This window comes from Chrysemys picta, chromosome 2 (genome assembly GCF_011386835.1).
Source record: "Chrysemys picta bellii isolate R12L10 chromosome 2, ASM1138683v2, whole genome shotgun sequence".
NCBI lineage: Eukaryota > Metazoa > Chordata > Testudines > Emydidae > Chrysemys > Chrysemys picta.
Window position 1 is genome coordinate 20,646,936 of NC_088792.1, and position 12,790 is coordinate 20,659,725.

The 12,790-nt window shown below is 42.0% G+C and overlaps 1 protein-coding gene across 2 annotated transcripts; it reads left to right on the plus strand.

Moving 5' to 3' along the window:
* Positions 1-560: 560 nt before the first annotated feature.
* On the plus strand, positions 561-9,729 carry EN2 (engrailed homeobox 2). Of its 2 annotated transcripts, XM_065582731.1 has the most exons (3): positions 570-1,845; positions 5,421-5,717; positions 8,447-9,729. In XM_065582731.1, exons 1-3 carry the CDS (start codon positions 1,275-1,277, stop codon positions 8,572-8,574), a joined length of 996 nt encoding a protein of 331 aa, XP_065438803.1. In that variant the 5' UTR covers positions 570-1,274; the 3' UTR covers positions 8,575-9,729. The 2 variants fall into 2 exon arrangements, with proteins under 2 accessions (XP_005297319.1, XP_065438803.1); XM_005297262.4 differs by lacking the exon at positions 8,447-9,729 and having other exon boundaries at positions 561-1,845; positions 5,421-6,189.
* The last annotated feature ends 3,061 nt before the right edge of the window (positions 9,730-12,790 follow it).

Consider the following 12,790-nt stretch of genomic DNA (forward strand, 5'->3'; position numbering starts at 1 on the left):
GAGAGAGTAGGGAGCGTACGAAAGAGTTGTTCTAAAATTAACTGCATCTGATTTTTCCCCTTTGCAAATAAAGGGGCTGCAGAAAAAATCCCTTTGTATCACACAGCAGCTCGTTTAATATTATTTATGCGTTTGTGCAAGGAATTGTGGGATTTCCCCCTTCTCCCTCCCCCCCCCATGGTAAACAATATGGAAATAAAAAAATTGTATACTGGAGGCTTTTCTAATGAATCAGACAAAGATATAAAGCGAAAGAGATCAGCAGGGCAAGTGGTGATGTATCTATCTGTTGTTTAGGGGGTTAGCTAGTTCTGCATTCTCTCTCCTTTAAAAAACACACACACACTCGAGTAGAGAGGACACTATTGCTTTAAAAGAAGGGGGAGGGGGCAGATAGAGGGAAAGGGGGGGCGGCTGCTGTCATTTACTAGAGTGCTACTGTATCACGTGTGGAAATGCCTCCTCTGCCATTGGCCAAAGGCACGTGTCTAGGATACCGGGCTTGCAACGTCACTTGAGGGGCTCTATTAAAAATAAGAACAAAAATCCAGAGTGAAAGTATTGCAGGTTCAGTTTAAGTGGCTTCTAAATTTATACCCAAACTATAGAGAGACCGAGAGAGATTTTTCCTAACTCCTGCCACGTAACCTGGAATATTTTATTCCGAGAGGGGAAAAGAGAGAGAGCTGCCTTGCTTGTACATATGTCTCTGTGTGTCTCAGCCTGCGTGCGCTGTGCGGTGTGTAGAGAGAAACCTACACCCTCTGCTAGAGTCTCTCTCTCAGAGCAGATGTGACAGCATTGACATTTTTATTATTCTTTTTATTTTTCCCCTTGAAGGATCTTCACCATTTTTTTTTAGGATACTGTTGGCCTCTTTTTTTCTTTTCAAACCCAGGAGCTGGAGAAGAGAGAGCGAGAGAAAGAGAGAGAGCGGGGGTGGGGGGGGGGCGGAAAGGGTTGTTAATGAAAGTCCTAATGATGAACACATTTTGGGGGAAATAATGCATTGGTTTGCAGAACTGAAAGGCTAACAAGCGGAAGAAAGAAAAGGAAAGGAAAGAAGGGGGATTTAAAAACAACGTTTTGGCTAAAGTTCGAGCACACCCGAGGCTCTGCTTTCGCCAACTCTGGATTTTGAATGTTCTTTGAACTGAGTGGAGCCAGGGAACAAACAAACAAACCCACGTTTTCTAAACCCCACTCGCTCTCGCACGGAAAGGGCTGGGGGTGGGGGCTTAACAAGAGAAACATTTGGGGATTTGTTCTACAGCATGGAGGAGAATGACCACAGTCCTAGGGAAGAAGCCCTGGAGCAGCAGCAGCAGGAGTCCAGCAGCGGCAGCAGCAGCGATGCGGAGCCCAACAGGAGCCGGGCAATGATCCTGCCCGTGGTTCTGCAGGCGCCTGGGAATCACCAGCACCCGCACCGGATCACGAACTTTTTCATAGACAACATCCTGAGGCCGGAGTTCGGGCGGAGGAAGGAAGGGGGGACCTGCAGCAGCGGCAGCAGCCCGGAGCAGCTGCTCTTAGCCGGCAGGGAGAACCGACGGAGTCCCTCTACGGCGCCGGGATCTGGGGGGCAACTCACCGGCGGAGGGGGAGGCTCCCCGGGCGAAGGAGAAGGAGGCTCCAAAGCCCTTGCTCTCAATGGGGGAGCCAAGAAAGGAGGCGACTCCGGGGCCCTGGAAGGAGCCTTGAAATCCCGGGGGCTAAGCGGCGGCGATCTGTCTGTGAGCTCGGACTCTGATAGCTCCCAAGCCAGCTCCAACACCAGTAACCAGCCCATGCTCTGGCCAGCCTGGGTTTACTGTACTAGATACTCGGACAGGCCTTCTTCAGGTAAGACTTCTCTTCAGGCGTAGCCTAGCACTTGCCAGGAGCCCGGCCTCCCCTTCCCCTTCCCCTCACCCCCTGGCCCCACTTCCCATTTCACAGGCTGGTTTCCACCGAGCCCCTCTCCCTCTCTCTATATCAACCAACCATTGAATCAGTGACGCCTAAGCTGATCTTTCCACATGGTTCTTCGGAAAATATTTGGTTAGTTGAAAAGCGACGAGAAAAAATATTGTCACCCAAATTAAAAAAAACGCAGAGAAACAAGTTTAAAAAAACGTATTTAAATGTAATGAGGATATGGGGATGCTTTGACTATAGGCAGATGAAAATGAAAGCGGGTAAACTGGAAAATAATTCCTCCTGTCTACACACACACACACACACAAAGCGATCAGCAGTTAGCTTAGCTAGATCTTAAAACAGAGAGGGACGGTGCTAGTGTGAGGATTTGGGTTTTGGCATGGTATTAAAAAGAAAAGGTGGGAAAGAAGCCATTAAAGCCCATTCTTTGAACTCCACGGAGATCCTCCAAGGAATCTGCCCATCTTCTCCTTTCGAGTAAAATCCCGGGGTTTGTTTGGAGGGTGAGGAGTGGAATTCATATATCCAGCTGCCTATCCAATAGGCCTTGCATTGTACATTTGCAAAATCCAACTATTTTTATTGTTTTAAAATAGGCCCTTAACTCGCCCTTGTCTCCTTTCTCTATTTTGCTTTCTGTAATTTTCACACGTGTACTTTAGTTCAGATCTTTATGGGAATAGGAAAGATTTCCAGAGGATGAGAAAGTTATTTCAGGGGATCTGGGAAGGCGTGCCTGCTGGAGTGAGATTTCAGAAGAAACTCCAGAAATTCTCTCTCTGAAGAGGTTTAAAACCCACAGGGCGAATTTCATTGTTTTAATGCAGGAAAAGCAGGAGTGGATCTAGGTTTTTTTATTTTTTTTAACCTTCATTCAAAAGAATTAGAAACCTCTTTAAAATACAGTTGTCTAGGCTGTAAAACAGAATTAAAAAAAATATATTCACAAAAAAGTATTTTCCAACAGCGATTAGCCAGTCCCTTCCCCAACCCCCACCCCGAACTGCTGTACAGTTGAACATAGGAATGCAGGTTGGATTTAAAAATAGTTTGTAATAAATGAGAACTAACTCTTTAGCTCCAATATTCCTGTCTGAATTGAAATTTACTCCATTGTTCTCCACTCCTCTCCTTTGTTAATATTTAATTAACATATATCCTCACAATGGCACAGGCCAGAGGGAGAACCCTCGCTGGTGGTGTGTAGAATAATATTAAAGAGAATAAATAAAATAAAATAATAATAATTAGGATCGTACTTTACGCGACATTTTGAGCCATGCAAAACGCCAATCCACTCCCTGTTACAATGTAAATAAACGTTTGGATTTCTGTATTATCTCGATGTAATGTAAAAAAGAGGGTTTCTTAACAATTCTGTTTAGGGGATAAAATATAGATATATATTATTGCTTCTAGATACACGTTTCACCTTTCAGCAGCGAAGCCATTCCTGGGTTTAAAATACTTAATTTAACGCGTTTGTATTTTTAAAAATCCCAAAGAAATTGGATCCTTTGCAAGACGCTTTTTTCTGAAGATGTGTTTTGGGTAAATATATAGAGAGAGAGGCTACTGGGGACACTTATGAAAAGGGAGAGAATTACACCATAGCCCTGGACACTTCAAGTTTCCTAGACAATGATACAGACAGAGAAAAGAGGTGAGATCGAGAATCCTTAGCAAAACTGGAGAGCTGGTTGGTTCTTTTTACAGTATTTGTTTCTTTTTATTTCGAGCACAATGCCAGGGTCGATTTGAAGCAAAGAGAAAGGGACAAAGATTGGTTGTTGTTTTTTTTTAAGCTGAAGATTATTTCTAACCAACGCCTTTGGAGCTGGGCTGGTTGGTTATGGAAACGTGGCACTAAACTAGAAAAAACAAACCTGCCCCATAGGCGTAGAGGCAGAAATATGTAAATTAAAAAAAATCACAATACGCCAGCAACCTAGGAATTATTGATGTAAGAATCCCCGTTACAAACAGGGCTCGATTTTCCTTTTTAATACCTTGTGGGTAATAATTAGGGCTTTTAAATAGATGTATATAAAATAGAATGGGAGGCTGCGGAGAGGGAATTGTAATTAGGAAGATGGTTGACACTTTCCCAAGCATTTGTGGTCATTATGTGGCCTATTTGCACTGTATATTATATCTACTAAAGCTGGGAACTAATCAAGTCCAGTGTATTCCCATTTTGTCTTGTGCAGGATAGATCCACTTCCTGGCTGGCTTTGTCAGTCATATTTCAGCCTGTGGCAGAACCCGTCTTCCGCCCTTTGATTGACTTGTCACCAGCCAGAAGCCTTTTTTCTTATTGCTTTAAACCCGCGGGTTTAGGTGCTGTTTACAGTTTGCTAACTGCGGTGATGCTCACGTGTCCCTGTGCTTTCAGGGATCTGACTTTTACAGACGCCATATGGATGCCAAAAATTAGGATCATGTGTAAAATGTCAACTGACCTGGTCCCCTCTTGGAGAGGGGTGTCAGGAAGCTCGCGTGGGCCGAGCAGAGAGTCCCCAGGGCCTTCCTGCAAAGTGTAACACAAAATCAAGGGGGGGGGCAGAGAGGGAAAGAGAGCCAGAGATCGCTGAAGCTGGGATTGCTTCTCCCCTTGCCAAAATATCCACTCACATACCCAATTCTCCACAGATTAGAGGTCATCCACAGTAGCATCCCCCCAAGGAACGACTTCCAGAAATGGAGCTGGCAAATACACACCAGCATTGCCCTGCAACTTCCCACAACCCGCCCCAGCCCCACAGCCTCCACCCCAGGGATGCGGACTGGGTCCTTCTTTGTGGGGCGTTCCAGCGGCTGCCCCACGCAGAGGAGAGTTTAAGTCCCAAAGATGGTGGTTAAAAAGGAAACAATGAACTTGGGTGGATGTGACTCCCATGTCTCATGCAATAGCCCAGCTGTGGAAAGTGGCTTTTGTAGAGGTGTTTAGGCCTGTGTCTGCCTCCCTCCTGCCCCCGCTCCCTTCTTTTCCCTTTTGCAAGAAGCTCTGGGGCCCCAGGCAGCAGCTCCCCTTTGGTCACCAGACTGCAGACCCCGAATTCCTCTTGCTCACCAGGCACACCGCAGACTCATGTCTGCCCCACTGCCCCCCGCCCCAGGCATTCAGGGAAAGGGGGGGAGGGGAGATCGCTCTCTCTCTCCTCGCAAGGGTTGATCTAGTGACTTCAGGGTGAAACTCTCTCGCCAAAGCAACGCGAAAAGAGGCGAGCAAGGCCTTCAGGTCATTCCGTGTCCGGAGCTGCTGGCTGGGCACAGAGTACCAAGTGGCACCCATACTCATGACCTCAAGTCCTCAAATTTCTTTGAGATCATTTCTCCCGCCCCTCCCCGCCCAATAATCATAAGATGTTGCCATTTCAAACCAACCAACCAACCTCTCACTCCCGGGCACCCTTTCCAGCCCCCCCCCTCCCCCCCGGCCCCATCACTTCTCTTGTGTGTGTTTCTTATGATTTTTCTTTCGCCCTGGACCTCAGGCCCCCGGTCTCGTAAACCAAAGAAGAAGAATCCCAACAAAGAAGACAAGCGTCCCAGGACAGCCTTCACCGCGGAGCAGCTGCAGAGACTGAAAGCGGAGTTTCAGACGAACAGATACTTGACGGAGCAGAGGAGGCAAAGCCTGGCTCAGGAACTCAACCTCAACGAGTCTCAGATCAAAATCTGGTTTCAGAACAAACGAGCCAAAATCAAGAAAGCCACTGGCAACAAGAACACCCTGGCGGTGCATCTCATGGCACAAGGACTGTACAACCACTCCACCACATCAAAAGACGGCAAGTCAGACAGTGAATAGAAAGGGGGCCGGGGGAAGGCCGGGGAAGGGGGCAGTGTTCAGTCAAAGTTTATACAATGCAATAATTTAATTAAAAAAATAAGGGCCAGTGTATAAAGATTATACCAGCATTAATAGTGAACATAGTGTGTATTAGATATAATTCTGCAATATTCTATGTGTATATAATTTACAGGTAAGGTGTAAAAATCCAAAATATCTGATTATAAAATATTTTTGATTTTGTTTTGTTTTATTTTGGTTCTATGGAGATTTTAGATGGTATCTTTATGAATTTTTTTAATGCTTAAGTTACATTTTTATAGACTTAAGCGCTGTTTTAATGGACATTGGACACTGTTTTTTGAAATTCAAAAAAAAAAAATTAAAAACAATTTTTGCTGAAGTCCAAAGATTTTTATTGCTGCATTTCACACGACTGTGAACCGAATAAATAGTTCTCCGGTTTGTTCGATGAGTTTTACCATTATTATTTTTTTGTGTTTGGCTTCGGGGATAGAAAACAATGTTTTAATTTAAAAAAAATGTAATAGGGAAAGAAACCCCAAGGCATTGTATTAACAAAAATGTCCAGGATCCTTTCTTTAATTTGCCCTCACTTCTTCATTCGGTTGGGCTCAATCAAAGGCTAGAGGGTGTACATGATCTGAGAAAGCTGGCCAGCAAGGGATGGGGGCGATCAAGGAGTTCATTTGGCGCTTAGTTGATTTTTTCCCTTCCCCGTAGCTTGGTTGGAAAACTTTTGAAGTAAACATCACAACTTCCGGGAGAATGTCATAGGAAGCGAACAAACAAAAACACCCTTTTCCATATGAAGGAAACTTTTCTTTTGGGTCTTTGCCGTGCGTGTGTGCGTGCATTATTAGACAATAACACACTCATCTATACAAACCTGCACAGATCCCTTTTCCCGTTAGTTCATCGCATTTTGTAGCTTAGACGCTTCTTCTCTTGCCCCCAGGAAGGCGTTGTCCTTTAGCTGGCAGGCGGCAAGTAGCCTAGGATGACTTTTGCAAAAGGCTCTGGTTTGCCTTGGACAAATCTACACCAGACCGCAGTGCAGGGCTGCTGGTATTTGAAGCTGGGGGGGGGGGTTCTGAGTGCCGGCTTCCCAAGGACAGCACGGAGTTGCACAATGTTTGGGGAGGAACAGGTTCTCGTCAAAATCTGTCTGAGAACCGGTGGTATAAATTAGTAGACGTATCTTTAAGATCTCCTGCTTGTCTCACTGCTGTGTATACAGGAAACTGATTGCAAAAATACTTATCATGGCTATTGGATAAAGAACGTATACAACTTATTGGGTGAAAAAGTGGTAAACCCATCAACTTTGGCTCTTAACTGAAAAAAAATCAAACTGAACAATGACTATATAAAAAAATGCATCCAGAAAGCCTCTTCCTGTCCCATTGCCTCCACACAGGCAGTTTTGGTCCAGGAAAACACCAGATCAAGAGGGGCTGTGGGAAAGGAGAATTGGGGCACTTATTTCAGCACCACCGACCTCTATTATGCAGGATGGGTAACCCATAAGAAGGGAGGGGATCTCTCATGTCCTGTTTTGATCAGAAAGACAGAGGAGCCCATCACAAGCAGTGGTATTTTATTTTAGAAAAATCAGTAGCCTAATATTATCCAGTGACAAATATCTGTCGGACTAGAGTATGGGGCAGGTTTTAAATCAAACATATCTATTAAACTGAATAGTAATATGAAGGGACAGTCAGTGTAAATAAACATTTCTTAGCATTTGGGTTTTGGTTTGTTTATTTCCCCCCTGGCAATTCTAGTTTCTGATTTGAAAACGTGGCACCGTGTAAACTAAACATTTTCAAGGTTTGTATCGTTCTTTTAATAGTTCTCCCAGTTCTAGATTCTTCCCCTCCCCCTCCCCGGTTTGGAATAAAGTGTCCAAAATGTTGGCCAGGGCCACAAGGCACCCCGAGTGGGTGTGTATTGTACAATAATTCAGGACTATAGTCTCCTTGATGATTGAGGGTGAATTTATCGCTTTGCCTTAAAACTTCTTTATTTCACAGCTATAATAGACACACATTGTACATATTAGTATAAACTTTAAAAAAGAAGCAAACTATAAAATAAAAGCTGTAATTTTAAATTCTGTGAATAATCATCAGCTGCTTAGGAGACAGGATTAAATGACATTGCCTTTTAGCAAGAAAGCAAAGATTTTTTTCAGTTTATAAAACGTGCATTTTACAATTGCAGTATCAAATATTTATAATCTTATGAAATATGAATGTTTCTATTTACAACTGTGGTCTCAAAATTGTGAACATTCTCACTGCATTTTGTGTGTTTAAATTCTTGAAGATTGCATTAAATAAAAACACTTTATTATGAAATACACAAAGTGTGACTTAAAACGTTGGAATGGTGTTTTATATATATATTATAGAGAGAGAGAAAGTCCTTAAAGTGTATTTCTGGGTAATGAGAGAATTGAACTGGAGTCCAGTTTAAAAGTACTAAGTGGAGTAAACCATTTCTATGGGTGTGAATAGCAATTTACTAGATGGACAATTTTGCAAGCAGACTACGTTCAATCAATTTCTTGAATAATTAAGAAACTTTTGATGATTCACATTAAAAATAAAGTCAGGGCAACCAACGTCATGAAAATGATCACAACTTTAAAGTGTTCAGTATTCGTTAAAAAAAGTATTTAATCGCATACATTGTCAACAGGTTTCTATTTTCAGACTTTTAAGATAAATATCCAGTTGTGTGATGTTTGGAAAACAACTCTTGTAAAAGATGTTCCCGACCTAAAATTATACAAACTCGTAAACCTGAATCCAGCTGTAGTAATGTAATGTAAGTAATGACAATAACTCTAATGTCTTAATTTTTTAAAGAATTGATAACACTGTTAACCTTGAAAGTTGCAGTAAAAGTAGTACGATTTTAGGACAGCTGAATAAGACGGGTAAACAAAGTGGCCATTTGCTGAGATGCAACAGTATGCACAATTTCTCCAAATATTTAAGCCTATATTTTTCTTAAATAGGACTAATTTAGGGAGAAAGGGTTTAATATCCAGAATCTTGTTATCAGAACTGGTTCCTGCTGTAAAAAATTTAACACAAACTTTTTTTTTTTAGAAATGGATAATGTGGAAAATATCTCCCTGAGGCAAATATCTCCATTGATTTAGACAACGTCTAAGAAAGAAATTATTCCAGTATTCCACAAGTCTTGTTAATACTTTTAGCCACCTACAGTCAGTAAAGGTTTGAACTGTCTATGGACAGACAATTAATAGTAACAGAAGGAGAGATTGTAAAGCTTTCAGTTAGGAAGCAGGATTCTGGATTTAGATTTTGCAAAACTTCTTGCACGTGTCTTTGAAAGGGTTTTTATCAAACTAAGCATTGAGGCAGATGAATTACAAACTTGGGGGAGAAAGTAAGTGTTGGCTGGAATTAAGAATTACTACTAAAGAGCAGTTTAGATCTGAAATGAAAATAGCTGCATTTGTCCAATTTAACAAAGGAGTAATGTATCTGTTATATATCCTCTACAAAGGGCCAGTTACACCAGGGCATTACTAACGAAGTCAGTGGGGCTGCATTAGAAGAGGATTGGGCTCATCTTATAACTGTGTAAAAGGACACACTTTACACCTGTCTTACAGGAGCTCGCATATCAGGCGATAAATTGTGCCACCAATGATTTCTTTAGAGGATACATTCACGAAACTGCCTGTCATAGGATATGTATTTAGTTTTAGAAAAAAAAAGTATAGGGCTAACTTTTCACGCCCTCATTTTAAGAGAGCTAGTAAGTTCCACAAGAAATCAGCACGACCAGGAGCAGAAAATGTCTTGATGCTGCCTGGATTGTATCCAGTCCATAATGCAGAATATCTGCAGTAGGCAATAACCGTTCTCCTTAACAGAGGACATAGAACCTAATTTTTTCTCCCCACCCCCATTTTATATAAAGGCTTTAATAAAAAGATACATTGGCGACAATGTCGGATTTATTCCGCCTTTTTACATATTTTTCACTTATTGGTTGTTTCAGCCCACTTACAAATGAGTACTTAAAAACGAAAGCAAGCAGCTCCCTGCTGTTTTTGGATTTACAGCACAGCTACGTTAGTCCTGGTTATTTTTAAATTTGAAATTAATTGGACAGAAATAGATACCGTCCAAACCCTTACTGCAATCCTATCAATCAACAAATACACCGCTATCTATGTAACAACCTTCCATTTGAAAAAAATCCTCCAAGATTCGGAGAGTACCTTTACATATTTTATAATGTATGCCAGTGTACAAACTATGTGTTCTTGTATATAGTATGTGGAGGGTGGGGTGAAGGTGAATAGCGTAGTAGCATATTCACAGTATTCATGCACACTGAAAACAACACACACGAACACAGAGTTTTAATGTATATTTTGTGTATATTGAAAATAAGTGTATTTCTGCACACATACATACGCACTAATGCAAGTGACTACAATTTTGACTTGAGTGTACTTTTGCACTCCAGGTTTGAATGGATTTCTACTTGCCCTAACCAGATGTTATGTATACTCACTAAAAGATACGAGTAATGTGTTTTAAACAAACAACATGGTATATAGTCACACATAAGAAAGTGTTCTCAGAATCACACGCAAATACATTTGCAACCTATTTGGACCCTAAACATCTAATTACATGCAAGTAAATAACCGCATTTTTTGCCAAAGAAATGTTTTCATAAACAAAATATTTATAAGCACTAAAATCTGCGCAAAGTATAACTCCACAGTATATTGTCATGCAGTATATTACACATGCAGTACAAACACATATCCAAGCACTATATATGCAAATGTCCTGGCCGTTTATTGGGTAATGCATAACAGAGTTATGAGGGAGAAACTATTTAGCTAGCTCGGTTTTGTGGAAAAAACGTAATTCTGTATCCCGCTGGTTTAATATCCGACCTCAACATTCAATCCCCGCCCAGGCAGCTATCAAAAGTGCCCCTGGGATGTTTGGGTATCATCTCCAAACTAACAGCTGTGATTATGAAATGCTCAGAAGAGGAAGGTTAATAACAATTTGTTACAAAGGAGCACAACTCAATTTTATAAACAAATTTACATTGACTTAAAAAACAAACAAACAAAGTTGCATTTAGCAGCTATGAGATAAGGGGCTGCTGCTGGGACACGTTTTCTTAATTCCTGTCAGAGCAGAATTTATGGATCATTGTCATAATAATCATCACCTTAAATAAGCAACACAGGAAGAGTTCAAGGAATAAGAGAATGAAGTCTTAGCCAGTTCTGTGAAGGAAACAAAATCTCTTTCCCCGTTGTTTTACATCGTTATTGTTGTTTGTTTAATAATCTTAAATCTTTCATGAGACCAATGCTGCCAGGATTTAAAAACACACACACACACACACACACACTTCTTGTCGGGAGCCCAAGCCAGTTTAATAATCCCACCATCACTCCCTGAGTGAACCAAACAGCGTGTTTACTAGCACTCTTTTTTGCTCCTATGATCTCCCTGCAAATTAAAATGACGCTTTCTGATGAAGTTGATATTTTTCACCGTAATGCACACTTGGTACCAGTTGCAAACTGATGGTGTCTCCAACACAGGAACTTTGCCAGAGCATTACTTGGTTAGTAGAATGTAGCCTCCTCTCGTACCACTGAGAAACGGCCGCAATTATTCTATGACCTACGAGACAGTAACCTCGGTAGATCCGTGCAGCCCCAGTAAAATCAGGGATAACTCAGATCTTGCTCTCTGCATTTATGATATTACCTCCCTTCTCCATCAACGGGCAGATCATTCCCTTTGGAGCTACTTTTCCCTAAGAAGCTAATCAAATCTTCCATTGGGCTAGAAATACTGGATTTCGTTCTTCAAACATTTCTGCGGTTTTTGAGTGTCCTTTTTAAACGTTAAAAAGCTACCCTGGCACTATACCGTCACTCGCTGTGTCCCATTTTTAACATACTCACAATGTAACCTGCAACTTTAGGTTCCTAAAATATTTAAAATTCACTTCGATCAACGCTTGCAGCCCGCACCCTCTGCCCCCCTCCCGTACATATATATAATGATGCCCCTGCAAAGTCGACATTGTTTAAAGTGTTGAAATGACAGATTTCTAACAGGCACTGGCGCTAATATATTCTGTAGCCCACACTCCTGTATGAGCTGTGTTATACACAGACACACAAGAAGCGCCCATCCAAACTGCACTGGCCAGTTCTGCTAACAGCAATGTCATATTATTTCACACCCACAACTCCTTTCTAAGGAGCCGAGTCTTATTTAGCAACAAGGACAATGCACGTGAAAAAGAATGTTATAGTCCCTACGACCCCCCTCTTTCACCCCCCCCAACTGCTTTACAAATACCACAGTAAAGCCCACATCAAACTGTTGTTGGGGAGGGGGATAAAAGCCCAGTTTCAGATCAGCCACTATCCTGCATTACTGTCCCTGTACAAATGTAATTTCAACGAGGCAAGCTCGTTCACAAAATCTGTACATTCTCAAAGGTTTTATGTATAGTCTCTCCCCCTCCCTCCCCATCGCCCATTTTTCTGCAGGAAAAAAAAATAGTTGCTGTTTCTTAAAGACTTTTCTTTCTGCTTTTAAACCCCTATTGTCCTGCAGCAAATTGCTGGGGTGTTGTTGGTGTGCCATCTTCCTCCTCTCCCTATTTGGATGGGTAATCACAGGCTCCAGCTGCCAAACTGCAGGTTTTCTTTCCAGCAGTGTCGTCTTGGTTCCCTGGCAAACTCCACACAGGCTGTAGTGGCTTTGCAGTAACCTCTTGTTCTCTCACTTTGTTCTGCTGCTGATGGACAATCCCCCTTCCCCCCCTCCCCCCTCCAACCCAACCCCAGATGCCAAATTTCTTTTGAAACCCTTGATTTTGTGGAATTTGCACACCTTAATCTCGGAATAATGTCTGGACATCTTTTCCGTGCAATCTGTAAACAGCCCCTTTCACCAGGAAAGAATGGCAGCTCCTCCATGCCCACAAAATGTTGGCTAT

Bases quoted from the DNA above. Each gene is read 5' to 3' on its own strand.
- EN2 (XM_065582731.1), top strand. From the start codon at position 1,275: ATGGAGGAGAATGACCACAGTCCTAGGGAAGAAGCCCTGGAGCAGCAG. The intron at 1,846-5,420 runs GTAAGACTTCTC...CCTGGACCTCAG, and splicing joins CTCGGACAGGCCTTCTTCAG to GCCCCCGGTCTCGTAAACCA. The intron at 5,718-8,446 runs GCAAGTCAGACA...CATTGTCAACAG, and splicing joins CTCCACCACATCAAAAGACG to GTTTCTATTTTCAGACTTTT.